Genomic DNA, 15,498 nt, shown 5'->3' on the forward strand with positions numbered 1-15,498 from the left:
GTTGTAGTTAATTCCAGCAGTTGATCATCATCACTCATAGTAAGTGTAATTTCTCATCTCTGTTTACATGACTTCAGCTTCATACCACTGGTTTTTGTTGCATCCTCCACTGGGTTAGCGAACACTTCAAGAGATGGCGTTGTCTCCTCGTGATGGTGCTTCTACATGTAAACCAGAAACGTCTCACTTCTGTTTGAGAAAGCAGTGACCTATTCAAGACTTACATTGCCTCCCTCCCAAATCTGAAATTGTTTTATTTTTTTTTTAATTTACATCCTCAGCTGTTTTTCAAGAACTTGTGGGGGGTTTTGTTGTGGGTTTTTTTTTTCCAAAATATGGGCAAAAGTATTTGTGTCGGCAGTTGGTGGTCTCATCAACAATGTATGCAGGAGAAATGGATGAACAGTAAAGCGTGGAAGAATATAACAAGAAGGAGTAGGAAACAAAAAGAAAAGGTAAAATAGGATGCAGTGAGAAAAACATGAGTGGAGGCCAGCCCTGTAGCACCACATGCTGAATAGCCATGCCTTGTCATGGGGGTCAATGGCTCGGGCACAGTGCCAGGTCCAGCAGCCGGACACCTGCAAACCTCAGATTTCCAACGTCACCTAGCTCTGCTCAGGTGCAATTTCCAGTGGAAAGAGAGCTCGTATCGAGGGAAACATGGAGGTATGATAGTCCTGCTTCACATCTTCTTCCAGAACAGTAAGTGTGCCAAGAAATAATTGAGCTTGCTGGCTTAACAAGTCATCTAGCATTTTTGTGGGTTTGGTTTTCTTTTATTGGCAAATAAGAACAAAAATCCTCATAGGTTAGCCAGGGTCTTTGGGCTTGGGGACAAGGCAAAGTGGAACTTAATGCTCTCATCAGGGGAGACACATACAGCCAGACCATTTACACTGTAATTCAGAGTCATTCTGCAGCTGTGAGGGTTATTTTTTTCTTCTTCTTTTGCTGTCTCATTGATTTTTAATGTCAAAAGTATGGAGAATAATTTCTTACCTACTCTCTGGGCAGGGGTAGAGGGGCACTAGGCAGCTGTGTTTCCCTTGGAGGAAGATAACAAACATGGGGAAAGAAGTGTTAGAGTGCTCCTTCTGTGTTAAAGCTTCCTGCGGGATGGCTTTCAGCAAGTGTGTTTAACATTTGTTTAGTAAGTGTTCTTACCTCCACGTATGGGGAATTCAACTGTACAAAATTTCAGTGCCATATTCTGCACCCATTTGAGCAGAAGTTACACTCCTTCTGTGTTAAAGCTTCCTGCGGGATGGCTTTCAGCAAGTGTGTTTAACATTTGTTTAGTAAGTGTTCTTACCTCCACGTATGGGGAATTCAACTGTACAAAATTTCAGTGCCATATTCTGCACCCATTTGAGCAGAAGTTACACTCCTGTGTTAAAGCTTCCTGCGGGATGGCTTTCAGCAAGTGTGTTTAACATTTGTTTAGTAAGTGTTCTTACCTCCACGTATGGGGAATTCAACTGTACAAAATTTCAGTGCCATATTCTGCACCCATTTGAGCAGAAGTTTGTAGGAAAGGTGCACAGCATGTGAAAGCAGAGGAGAACCTCTCGAATCACTAATCTGTATGCTTTGTAACTGTTCAACAACACTAATATTGTTCCTAATTTCTTGGGAAAGATTGCAAGGTGGTGTTTAAGTTTCTTATTGATAAAATCTTAATGATATTATTGCTAGCTCAAGTTACTATTTAGGTATTGCAAAAATAAATTTGAAGTGTGGATTTCAGAGTGCAGGAGCATAATCAGCCTAATCAGTTTGATGAGACATTAGCCTTTCTTATAATTATCTTAATCTTGTTAGTTTACTCGGAGACACATTTTAAGCACATGCATGAGGCTTTTCAGAGTTGACAGTTGACTTTCAAAGCTTGATAGTTTGCACTGCGAGTGATGGTGATAAATGCTCTGCTTTGTTTGCTGCCTGCAGTTGATTTTGACCATTCTTCTATCATTTCCTAGTTGTTCATCCAAGCAGAGACTTCTTTTCCAGGTAGCAATCATTTTCTTGTCATAAGTATATACCTATCTGTTTTGTCAACAAACAGTGTTATTTCTTCCTTGTAAAAAACGTTAGAGGGCTAGCTTTGCATTTAGACTATTGAGTCATGCGCTTTCTCTCCATACTATCGTAATCAAGAGTTGCTGGGTCACCAAGCAGCTGGCTGTTTCTTAGGATTACTAATGAAAGACCTTTCTCATTCCCTCCCCTGTGATTAACAGAAGAATTCCCTAGAGCACTGTGTAAGTAGGCTTAAACTCACAGCCTCAGGGTTGATGCAATTTTTCTTTCCTGTGTGCCAAAGCAGACCTGCATATGCTTTTTTAGGATTCAGGCCTGAAAAGTGAATTCTGTATAATCTCTAAAATCTTTTCTCTGTGTGTGTGTATGTATATGCTTATGGCATAAGGTATTAGTTCTGTCAACGTGGAGGAAGATATAAATAGCTAAATAGAGATATGAAGAATCTTCCATTATATATAATTTGAGACTTTCACAAATACTTCTGCAGTTTTTTTTATATATAATTTGAGACTTTCACAAATACTTCTGCAGTTTTTTTTCTAGTGCATCTGTATGTGTGTATATATGTATATAAAGCATCTGTTTTGGTGATTGGAACTTGTTTTACTTTGCTTTTTCATTTATTGGAAATAATATTCAGGCAAAAAAGCTTCCTAATACCACATTTATTCCTCCAGGCACCATTTTGGTTTTAGGCTATTGTTCCTTATGCAACTGTCCTCGGTGAGGATGAGATCCAATCTTGTGCCTGTATGCAGTCAAAATATATTTAAATCTGTGGGAGTGGCAGGTGGCCAGAGGAATGTAATAGTTATTCCTGAAAAGTGCCATTCCACCATTTTATAGAACTTAGGACAGAAAAATTACATCTCTCTATTTTCATTGATAATGGGTTTTCTTCTTTTTTCCTTCTATCTTTTTTCCTAAGCCAAAAAAAGACAGAAGGACAAAGAAGATTGCCCTGCTCAAAGTTATAGACTCAGACTATGACTTGAGGCTGGGAAACTCCATGCTTTATTGTCTCCCTGTGCCTACACAGTCTGAACAAACAGCTCACACTGGTGAATCTGCTGTTAAATTGATACCCAGGTTAAATATGGACTGGTTTTAAACTCAGGTGTAGTTTCGAACCTCCTGTGTGAACCCATTTTGCCCAAAGGGTGTGATAATGCAACGGGCTCAGCACCTAATGCAAACGGCAGCACCACCCGGGTTCAGCAGGCGTTGCTTCTGTCCGTGGACTTGGGCAGAAGAAAGATGGGAGGGTGGCAGGTTTGGTCTAGTTTTGTTTTCAGAAATAATTCACTGCAGTGCAGCAGGCTTTTAAGTCCCCACAATATTTAAACACTAAAATGCAAATGAAAAAAATGAAGGAAGAAAATAATAAGATCCTGGGAATGACGTAACATACAGCGTAAGGGTATGGCAGAACTGTGCTGGAAATCTCACAATGACTATTAGCACTATAACAAACTGTTACTACTTCCACTGTAGTTCCCCTTTTGCTTGGATTTTGTCCTGAATTTGGCTTTAGCAGGAAGGGTCAGTGAAGAAAGTTTCTAAAACGAAGCAGTGACTTCCTGTGATTTTTTTATTTTTTTTTAAAGTATGCATGCCAGTGCTTCCAGAAAACATTTTCAAGAGAGGATAAAAATCAAGGCTTAATTTTTCATCCTTGTAACCTTATAATGATGTTCCTACTAGTTCCTGCTGTTAAATATTTATCACCTGTGTGTTTTCTCTGGTTCCCAATTGCACTGACAACAGGTTTGTAATCACCAAACCACTGCTTAGCTACACTGAAAGCAAAAAAAAAGAAGATTGAAATGCAAGGGACTGTTAAAGATAAAAGGCTCCCAAAGTGATTCAGTGTGTTAGTTCTCCCGCGCAGCAGCCGCTGGTGCTGATCAACACCTGGTGCCACTGCTCGGCTCAGAGAGAGTCACCTCATCACTTAATAGCAAGTTTCTTGAATTTGGTGTGCAAGGAGAGAAGAGAGGGAATTGCATTTTTGCAGTGCATGGTCCCTAAAGGAGAGGAAAAAGAGAGAGGTGGAAGGAGGAATTTAATTTAATTAAAGCACTGAGTGGCTAAGATACAGCTATTACAAGAGACTTCCTTATGGGAAAGGAGGGGTTTCTTATGGATTGTAAGGGCGTCAGTAACAAGTCTCCTAAAGGGAAACAGACTGGGATATAACACAAATGATTGTTTATGGCAGTAATTCTCGTAAGTTCATAAAACAAAACTATCAGCATTACAGGTTGCTGGAGTTTTTTCTAGGCGTGTCTTGTGCCCTGGGTAAATCGGCACCTTTTCCTCCTTACCAGCCATGCAGCCTGTGGAGACATTTACTGATGCTTTTGCTGCTTCTTATGCACAGCAGCCTCCCGCTGCCCCACATTCCACCCAGGACCCATCAACCCACCTTCCAAGCTGATGTTGGCTTTGCTTCTATGTCATGCAGCAAAGTCCTAATTAACCTTCTGTCCTTCTCGTGAGGAGAAACCATTAAACTCACTTTAACTGAGTTTTTACTCTCTTGGCAGATCTTGAGAACTTCAAAACCAGAACAAGAAGCACGGTGTCCGTCCGCCAGGGCCAGGGCATGGTGCTGCTGTGTGGACCACCACCCCATTCTGGAGGTAAAGCCGTTTCCTTCTCTTGCTTTCAGCACTCAGCGGCAATTTGCAAGGTTTTCATTCTCGGGGTATGTTTCAGGAAGTTTAAAATGGCACACTGTAAAGGAGAAGGCTATGGTGGTGCCAGCCTGACTGAATGGGTGTTGCTGGGTGGTCCTACTGACTAAATGCACTGGGAGATCACCAGTTGGGTGTAAATGTGGAGAAAGAGCCTAATTTTACTGCATACAACTATGCACTTAGGAGGTGAACTGATGGAAACTAAAGCAATGTGTGCATATATAGAAGACATGGCCAACATCTTGTGCAACTTTTAGAATTCTTTCTGTATGTGGCCTGGGTGTGTCTTCTGCAAAAAGGTTGAAGATTGCTGACAGAGCCACTTTTGTGCATCATCTTTTCATTATTATTTATTTTTTTCAAACACTCATTGTCACTATTTTTGTCTCCTGGGTACTCGGGATCCATTAGCAGTTGTCCAGGTCTCATATGGTTATTTATTTATGGAATGGTAATACATATTCCTTCTATTATGGGAGGAAGAGGCAAGGGAGAGTGTTCTAGGAAAGGAGGAAATAAAAAGTGCCAGCAAGTTACGTAGGGATGCTGAAGACACCACTGTATTCTCCGCTGGTGTTCACACCTACACCTAGTTTTCTGGAAACTGTAATCTGACGGAATGATGGAGAAACTCTACTACCAAAAGTTCCCGAAGGTTTGCCACTGTGTGCACTATTGTTTTTGTCCGATGATACATTTAAATCCATTATTATTACAGCGACAGGTACTAACTGTAACTCGGGCTTGTTGAGCGTCCAGAAATACAGACTGCAGAAAAGGACGTAACCTGTCTTGGCAGTCACTGGTATCTCTGACGCCTCAGAAGGAGACCGATTTCTTACTTTCATGGAGAAATGGAAAAGCTGTAGTAGGAGATAGGCAGTAAAAAAATAACCTGTGGTGTTAAAGTGGTCTTACTGACATGTACTCTGTAGATAGCACTGTAGTTGTATTATAAAGGGATTGATCCTCTCTTGAAATCTTACTAATCTGGTATTTTTGCACCCGTCACATGTTACACGTGCTGTTTAGAGCAGGGGCAATGGCATGTATGTCCCCATATGGTTATGGAAGCTGGCACCCCTAACAATTACTGGATCTGTCCCACCCCACGGCTGGCCACAGCAGAGCTGTGCAGGTATCTTTGCATCGTGTTGCCCCTGTTCCTTGATTGATTCTTTGCATCGTGTTGCCCCTGTTCCTTGCCGCGGTGGCACCTCGGGTCTCACACTGTGCTTGAGCAGATAGGATCTGGGGAATATGCTGCAGACACCCAACCGGCTTTTCCAGCATCGCCTGGGGTTCAACGAGGAGTATAGGTTTCAGATCTAGCCAAGCTGGGTCAGTTCAGCCCTGAATCCTTCAGGCATTTGTGTCACACTCTTCTGTATTTCCTGGGCATTTTCCGTAGCCACATTTCTAACCTACGTTATCCTGGGGAGTGGAGAGTCAATGCACAGTGCACCCACCCCGGGGGAGGGAGGGTTGGGAGGGAAAGGAGCTCAGCTGTCATTGATGTGAAGGATATTTACAACCTTCTACTCTAGATTGTCTTAAGATTTTAAGTACAGCAAAAGGACTGTATTATATTCACGTAGCTTCTGAATTTTAACACCAAAGTGTTTGGTGTTCTCCAGATTCTAAATCTATTTCTTCATGTTACAAAGTAGTTAACGAGGAGATGAAAGGCAAGACTACACTAGCTACTGTCTGTGTCTGCCCTGCAATGATCTCTTTCGGCAGCATGTGGTGGTACCTGCCAAAGGCCCCTCTCTGAGAAGAGCCAGCATCATCGGCTCTGGTGTTGGTGTGAGAAGGCTTCTGAGCAATTTGTGTTAATGACACTAAGAAAGCCAGCGTTTTCTCCATGGCAAAGGCAAAATTTTGTAGGGACAAAAATAGATTCAAAACAGAGTTTACAAATAGCCACTTATAATAAATAATATAGCAAGTACTTTGGTGCAGTTTGCTTCAAAAAGGATGGTATAAATGTTTAGAAAATACGAAATTCTTTCAATTTAGCACAAATTTGTTTTAAAGGTGCCAGTCCTACGTTTGTTGGCTGACTTCCTGAACACCTATGTTGCACTGTTAGATTTATAGCAAAAGAAATGTTAGAAAGGGAGTCAGTCAGTCGTCTTCATGCCGGATGCTGTTTCAGTCATGGCCTCTGTGTGTGCCCGACAAGCACCGTGTGTCATGCTGCTAACCACTGCGATCAACAACCAGCCGGTGTGTCTGGCGCTTTCATCAGGGGGTTGTTTGGTACGTCGCAAACAAGCGGTCATCTTTTGTGGATCTGTGTCCCTTTTAAAGAAATTTGCAATCCTGCTTTGAAGTCTGTCTGTCCTCATCAGCGGGATGAAAATTGCCTGGTGAGCCGTTTGCCGTTAGACTGCTTTTATTGCTCAGATAGGAGGAGACAAGTGGTTACGGAGCTTCTTCCGCTTGTGTCTGACCAGCTGGAGAGCAGACCAACAGGAAACCTTGCTTTTACGTACTGTGAGGAAGGAGCTATATGGCAAATGTACCTACCCACTTAGTTTACTCAGCTAGGGCCTCTCTCACCTTTTGGCTTCAGATGCCATTTTTCCTTTTAGCTCAGAGATTATCATGAGAGTTTCAGTATATCAGATTTGTGATGTTCATTACTTGAAGGTGGTTCTTGCACCTGTGATATCAAGTACACAAAATTACTTGTTATCACAGCATCTAACTTTTATGAGAGTGGCTCCAATAGTGTTAACTGTACCCCAAAATTATGTGCCCTCTGCTCTGCAGGGATGGATCTTGCCCCTTAGCCCTTTCAGGTAGGTCTCATTGCCACATCTGATAAGGAACCTGCCAAAGCCAGATATTAAAAACCACTGACGACAGGTTGTGGATCAGCCACAAACTCATTTGAGTCTGCAGTGCCATGGGAGAAGCATTATTTTTAGCTTCGTTTCCATAGCAAAAAAAAAAAAGAGGGGAGATTGGGGACGGAAATGCTTTCATGATCCTTAAACCCCATTCATCCCAGTGCCTTGAACGTGAGGCTGAAGAATGGTGCTCGCCCTCATCCTATCCCGAACTATATTGTCCTGCACAAAAGTGGATAGCGTCAACAGGCTAAGTTCAGGAGGGCCTGGGGTGGCTGTGTGCTGAGCTGCACTGCTCTGAAGAGCTGCGGTGTGAGTTTTTATGCTCTTTTCCAGTTGGAAGAACTAACCCCACCCGCACAGCCCGCTCCTGCTGGCACCGCTGGCCATGCGGTGCTGTATCCTGTTTCTCCCCAGGCTGCCGTCTCCTAGAGGGACACGGGGAGTGCACAGGCAACACAGAGATGAGGCAGGAGTCATGCACGTTTGTCTTTTTAGCAAAGCTTCGCCCTGCAGTTACTGAGAGTTTTCTGTTTTGCCATAAGAAGTCTTTGCAACATGAAGACCTTGTGTGGAGATGCAGCAGCTGGTGGTCATTCATGTAAGCAGTGAGAAGGAAATTGTGGTACATTTGTTCAGGTGATTCAAGGGAAAGTTTTGGTCTGGGTGTATGTACTGGTGATAAAAAACATTCCAGAGAGGTGCTGGCATTATTTCCAGTTTGGGTTCAGTATGTGAGAAAGAGCATCTTACTGTGGGCTGGAGGTAAGCATGTTTCTGGTGCCCAGAAAGGCAGAAAACTGAAGGGTAATTATTTCCCTCAATCATTTGGGTGAGAGATGACTTCCTACGTGACCATTATCTATGACCTGCTCTATTCCAGCTAGAAAATGATCTTGATTGTAGCCAGATCCACAATTAGTCTAAATTGATACTATTACAATTTTGTAACTAAGCTGAGCTGGAGTTATGCCGGTTGTTGTTTTCTGTTTGCATAGAAAGTATTTAATGGAAAGTCAAAACAGATCAGGTTAATTCAGACTGAGACCCTTGTTCTGCAGGAATTAATCTTCTCTGTGGCAAGATTTTCTTTTACTTTTCCTTCCTCCTTTTCCTTCCTCCTACAGTTAGAAATAAGGATGAGTTTTAAAAGTCGCAACTGCAAAGTTAATGCTTTTCAGTCGTGTGCATCGTGTTTCCATTAGCCAACTGCATGTCTCCCAGTGTAATCGAAGCTGTTTGGTCTCTAGCAGTCACTGCACAATTACCACAGCTATCTCCTGTTCCAGCTCTGGGCAGATGGAGGTTCATAAGAGAATATCAGATATCACTGGGAAGTAGCTGCATGTCAGAAAACCGCCGTGTTTCTTGGGCAGCTTCCATCCCCAGGGTCCAAGGCAGTGTTTGCAAAGCAAAGCTGTAGAGATGAGTTCCTTCCAATACCTCGATATGCCACCGCTGGGATATAACATTGCAAGTATTTAACACTGTAGTGCAACAGTAAAAAACGTTCAGGTTAGAAGTGAAAAATAATACATCTCGTTGAAAGTGCAAGTGGCATTAAGATAGAGAAAATGCAATTACTTATTTTTGGAATTTGAGTAGAGCAGCAAACCTAACTTCATCATCCTTGCAAAAAGTGCCTGGGGACGTTAATGACCAACGCTGACGTGTAGGACTGTCTCGGGGGGGGGGGCGGGGAGGGGAATATACTTTTATATTATTATTATTTTATACTTTAGTTTCTGATCTGCATTGAAAATGAAATCTTTAAAAAAAATAATTTTAAAAAAGCAAGACTATTCAATCTGACAGTAGCTGTTGCTTTGATGATGAGGGTATTCACTAGAATAGTAGAAGTCTGCAAAAAAAACCTCCTGGCCAGTTGCTGAGCACAGAGCTTAGGATATCCTTTTGGGTGTCGGAGACACAGGCTGGAGAATTTTTGTCTGATGGAGAAGACTTCCCAAGTGACTGAGGAGGGCTCAGTGCCAGTGTCTGCTCCATTTTGAGGTAGCTCAAGAGGCAAGGCTTAGAAGCCCTCCTTAACTGAAGAGATCTGATAAAAGAAAAATGGTAAATTAGAAGGGAATTATTTCTTGTCCACTCTTGTGTCATTGGTCATCTTGGTCCTAAAAATTGTGGATTTTACTAAAAAAAAAGTCCATTTGCATCCAGACCTTTATCCTTTCAACTGTAGTTCACTCTAATACTTCGCTACTTGGAAACATCCATATTTAAAGAGCTGGCAGCTAAAAGTGAAATTATGTTGGCCTACATGCATTAGTTGTTGAGGGTTTCTTTTTTTTTCTTCTTAATGATGCCAAGTAAAGAGCTTCCTACTGTTCAAATGTTGCAAGAAATTCATCCTGAAAATGAGTCCAAATGATTAACGAGTATTTTCAGCATCATAAAATGGGCTGCGTACAGCTTGCACAGAACAATTTGGGCATCGCCGCGTATTGTCCCGATTTTTAGTTTAATACGAGCTGGAGATTCAGCATATGAATCGAGGCTTCCCCCCTGGTCCCCCAAGATGAAAATGAAATGTGTATTTCTTGCAGCACAGTTTCAGCAGGGAGTCGCTATTTTGTCAGGTCAGTGCGTCCTGGTGTTACATTTTGTTAAGCAGCATAATGATGCGATTGCCTCCTGTGATGAAGTGCTTGCTGAGTGCTGGAAATTTGGAAAATAAATGTTCATCTGGAGCTCGGGAAGTCGCTGGACTGAAAACCAGAATAAATGCAAATCAAACATTTGCTTCTGTCATATTTTCTGCTCTTGGAGCAGCGGATGCTTGAGCCCCCAAAGCCAGTCCAGCCGTATTTGTGACGCCTTGTCTGTTAAAAGTTTTCTGTTGTTTTCCTTTTTTTTTGCCCTCCCCATTTATTCACTTACATGCACTAAATCAGTGTAAGAACTAGTAGAAACCTACCCCGGTTGTTAGCATTTTTCTGAGATAATTACCCTGCGCGTGAAGGGTTTTCCCTCATTATTTCCACTGTTTTTTTAATCAAAAGCCTAATGATGGATGTGTGTCAACCATTCTACCTGTGAAGCTCTATGGAAAAAATAACGTAAGGGTAAACATTGCTATGGGAATGTGGCATTTGGGGCCTGTGTAACAGCACTGTGAGCAGCTGTAGGTATTTAAGAGGACAAGGGAGAACAGTCAAAAATCCGAAAAGTACCTATGTAGCTAAAATTTGGCTTTGGTTTTGTTGCAACAGACGAGGGTCCCCATCGCAGCCGCTGGCCGCTACCGCAGCGTTAACTGGCCATTGTAATTGAATCACAATAACGGGTTTGGAAATGGGAAGAACATCAAAAAGTTTTCATGACTTTTTTGATGAGACTAGTTAAGGTATCTCAGCATGTCTTAGGATGAGCTCTATAATTTGGATGCCGTAAAAAACAATGCTGTCTTGCTTTACATTTTCAGAGTCCTGCTAGATCAATACCATCTGCTATTGCTCTTCAGAGGAGCTGTAGGAGTAATTGATTGGGGGGGGTTGCTAGCCAAAATGAAGAAAAAAAAAAAAAAACGAAAACAAAACCCCCAACCTTTGGTTTGTCTGAAGTGTTTCATTCCATTGCATTTTTAAGCCTTTTTATTACATTTAGGTATATTTAGAAACCGTGAAGTATTTCAAAACGTAAAATAGAGTGTTCAGTTGAAGCTGTTGGTGAAAATGTTTCCCTTTTGAGAGGAGCTTTGCAGGGGAAACAGGTTAGCTTTTCTTTTTTGTGTTTTTTCAGTATTGTTAATCAAATCTGGCAAGATATATTTATTTGGCAAGATAGAGTTAGTCCAAAAACCAAAACAAACAAAAAATCCTCCCAGAAAAATTAAGCAAGCACTCACTTGTGTTCCTTAGGGCTCTGAATACAAGTTGTGTTCCACAGGGGATACGCCTGGGAAGTATTTGGAGGTCGCTGTCCTTTTAACTTTATCTCCAAATTTTAAGACCAAAATATTCCTTTCTGCCAAATAGTTCTTTTCATTTAAATTTGTGGGAACTGAGTCACTTAGCTGCCACTTTTACTAGATTTATTTGATAGTCAGGGCAGGGTTAGTTAATATTTTAACAACTACAGTTTTCAAATGCCTTCTGGCATTTCATTATGAGGCTAGAGATTAAGAAAATACAGTCCTAGAAAGATATGCACGGTTCAGTATGGGTAGCACACCCATAAGCATGCAGAACAAATGAGTCTGTAAATCCTTCCCCCTCCCTTCTTTGGGAAGATAAATGAACTTGCCTTAGGATTTCCTTCACTCCCCCCCCCCCAATTTTCTTTTGGTTCATCTTTAGAAAGATCTATATACACGATGTTCTCATGACATTTGCCTTCCTGTCCTCGTGGGAAAACCCTATAGAGTTAGAGATAGAGATTTCCAAGTGCTGTGAGAAATGGTGAATATACACAGAGAACTGGTGAAAATGATCTCTCAATTACTTGATTATTTAAATTTCATGTTTCCTTTGCATTCCCTAGAAGTACGTCTTACTCTGAGATCTCTCTGTCCGTAGCCCATACCACCACTCATCACATCTGTATCCTCACTCCTCCTAATTTATCTCAGTAGTCTGTGGAAGAAATAACTCAGCTGATAGCTTTTTTAGATAGCAAAGTGTGTAGATACACAGATGGAAACCTGCTGACGTTTCTACAGGACGTGTCTCCTCCTGTCCACTTGTTTATTGGCAACTTTAAACGTTCCTGGTGACCCAGGAACTGAACTGTCCCGACACGATTTTTAGTCCTGAACCTCAGGTCCCCAGACACCTTGTCCCTCTGCTTCTTGCTATGGAGTCAGGCGACCTTCCTGAGCGCCTGAGAACTGCGTCTCTCTGACTGAACAAAGGCAAGAGTTAAAAGAAAACAAGTTTTCTGTCTCTCTGCAGTGCCTGTGTTCTCAATGCGCTTGTAAAAGTCCATCTTCCCAAAGAGGAGGGGATTCATTCAAGCTCAGTTGGTCAAATAACTCTTTCCCATCTGATGCCATTACTGCTGTTGGAAACCCAGCCGTGGAGCCTGTGTCTGTGAGCTGAAATGTTGACAGAGAATTATTCTCACATCTTTTCACATAATGGATGTGTTCAGGTTTTCTCGTTCTCTTCTGCCTTTTTTTTTCCCAGTAGCTAGGAGAACTTTTAGTTCTGTTGCACAGCTTAATCAAGTAGAACTAACTGAATTTTAGCATTTGACAGAAGAGATGGCAATTCTGATTTCATCTCAATCTCAGCCTTTCATGCTGTATGGTAGGTAGTGAAGTGTAGACACCAGACATGTTTTCAGAAAGCACTTTACTGATTACAGTGGTGCTAAGACCACTTCTGTGCTCTGCAGAAAAATGATTAGTGCGTGCTTACTTGTCTGGTCAGTTTTTCTCTCCTTTTATTTTATTTTTTTTTTTTAAAGTGATGATGGGCACTTCATGGGCTGGGAACAGTGAAAATGTTTTGGCTGTAAGTATGGCTGATGGCCTCTATTATGTGATGAATGGTTTGAGGGGTTTGTCTCGTAAATAATCTATCGCACAAATCACATCTCATATTCTCTTGTGCTTATACAGCCCCCGCTGCACAGCACAAGGAGGAAGGGGAGAAAAACTGGGCAAACTAATCAGAACACTGCAGAAGGAAAAAGGCAATTATCAGACATTTTCATACCATCAGAGGATCAGTGTATGGGGCTTTCACCCCCTGAGCAGCACTGCTCAGCAGGGAGTGCTTTAGAACAGAGTTTTCTTCAGTTGCTGTCAAGTATTTGTGCCCTTTTACTCCCCATCCTATAGCGCCAGCCTTACAGTTGTTTCTCTCTCTTCTTTGAAAACTGTCATGCTGCCTTTTCATTTGTCACTTACGAAGAATTAATACACTATTAATAAATGTTTAGAGCCGTTGTTGTAACAATGGGAACAAACGTTGTAATATTCTCCTTTGGTGTCCTTACAGTCAACATTAAGCGCAGTTTATGTTAAAACTTCAGAAAACAGTCAACCTTGAAAGAGGTAATGGAAAGGGAAGAGATTACTCTAGAAATAGCACATAGCCAAAGAGGCCAAGGGCATTTCCACCTAACGTCTGCCTAAACGCAGGGGATTTTTTCATTCTGCCCAGGCAGCATCAGCCTGTTCTGCCTACTCTGCAACATTTATGCTGCAGTGTGAATGCATCTAGCATTTCTGCTGGATGACCAGTTCAGAATGGCTTTGGGCAAGAGCCTTGAAGCACATGGTCCCCTAAGTGTTAAATCAGCTTCTCAGTAGCAGATCTTTTTCTTGTGGTGCATTTCCATTAATGTGAAATCTTTAGAGGAATGGAAAGTTGAATCCTACAAGTTCTGTTACTTTTCTGTGTTTCTTAGGATAAGGATGCTTCTCCTGCCATATTTTCTTACATAGCAGGTAACCTGGAACATTTTATGTCCCCACTCCTCTTCAGTACAGTAACCTTAATATTCAGCCATTATTTTCCTGCAGTTTCTTCCAGTGTGGTATGCCCAGAGCTTTTTTGAAACGTTCTTCTTGCACAACCCATATGCCCAGGACTGGGCAGTTGCCTCTTGCCAAGCAGATTGCCGAAGTGCTGATCTACCCCTGCCTTCTCCTTATTGAGGCATTCGTCGTTTCTCTTCTTTCTATCCTATCTTAATGTCTTTGTAAGCCTTTGCTGCTCGGTCAGATTTGGTTCCAATTAGTGAGAAGCTAATTTAGAGAGGAGTATCTCACAGATGGGTGGGTAACGTGGTTGTGAAGTTCCATTTCTCTAGGAAACCAAGCAAAAAATCTGCTAAGCTGGTTGCAAGTTGGTTCAACTATTTGTCAGAATGCTGCAAGGTCACTGAGCAGCCTTTCATGGCTCGCTCCAAAGATTGGAGCAAAAATACGAGCAGGTAAGCTCTCCCTTGGGGCTGGGAAAGAAAACGAAGAAAGAGAGAAATATTTTGCCTTAGCACTAGTTAGTGATGCTTTCAGCGTGTTTGAATGTGACAGTGGGATCGGTGTTGGGAGACATGGTACATGCAGCACCAGGAGGTGTTGCAGACCTCTCTGGGTAACAGGGCAGGAGTTAAACCGTGTTATGCTGGGGCGGTTCTGTTTGCAGGATGTGGAGAATGGCAGAGGGAAGGCTCGATTTCCAAACAAAAAGGAAAATGATGCAGTAGGCTGGTGTCCCCCACAAGCTGGGGCTCAGCAATTCACAGGTGTCTTTCCTGGAATAGGAAAAAATGAAATTGAAACAGGATTTGTCTAAGTATTGCTCATTGGAGGAGGATGCCGCGTGCGTATTGGAGACGTGTGGGAGATGGAGGAGACGTGAGGAGAGTAAACAGTGCAGCATCAAAAATATATGAATCTGCTACCAATTTCTCCTCTTAATAGTGACTGCCAGTCACACTCATACGTCCCCATACAGTAGTCGAATTCCCATGTCCAAAGAAGTGTCAACATTTTAAAAGTGGTTTCCAGAGCATAAGCTGTTGAGCTCAGAAAGCCTCTGAGTGACTCATCTCACGCCAAGAACCAGAACATAACTTCCCCAAACCTGCCAGTTCCTAGCGCCTTGCAGCATAACTCCAAGGCGAGGTCCCAGCTCATGAGAAGTGGAGTGAAGCTCCTGAAACCTGCGGCTGGATCTAAGCAGCCTGGCAGCATTTCTTCTTGACAGCCCAAAATTCTCTTGAGGTACCTCTTTCCCTAGCAACGTTAGGGAGAGCGGGTGAGTCAGACATGGGGCTTCCTCCCCGGCTCTGTTAGCTGCAGGAGAGCATAATTCTTCTGCGTCTGGTTCCACGTGTCGAAGATTATTAGAGTTCATCAAAAATGGGTTTCATTAAACTTAAAATCAGGCATATGAAACTCTCATTTAACGAAGAAG

The 15,498-nt window shown here is 42.2% G+C and overlaps 1 protein-coding gene across 2 annotated transcripts in view; it reads left to right on the forward strand.

Moving 5' to 3' along the window:
* LOC104259239 (contactin-4) overlaps positions 1-15,498 on the forward strand; it is a 130,380-nt gene that overhangs the window by 19,203 nt on the left and 95,679 nt on the right. The window contains exon 3 of one of the 2 annotated variants that reach the window (XM_059823517.1): positions 4,596-4,691. In XM_059823517.1, the coding sequence (XP_059679500.1) occupies positions 4,596-4,691 (96 nt within the window). Of the gene's footprint in view, positions 1-4,577; positions 4,692-15,498 lie in introns of both variants that reach the window. The other variant, XM_059823516.1, reaches the window with a different exon arrangement.

This window comes from Gavia stellata, chromosome 12, assembly GCF_030936135.1.
Source record: "Gavia stellata isolate bGavSte3 chromosome 12, bGavSte3.hap2, whole genome shotgun sequence".
Lineage (NCBI taxonomy): Eukaryota > Metazoa > Chordata > Aves > Gaviiformes > Gaviidae > Gavia > Gavia stellata.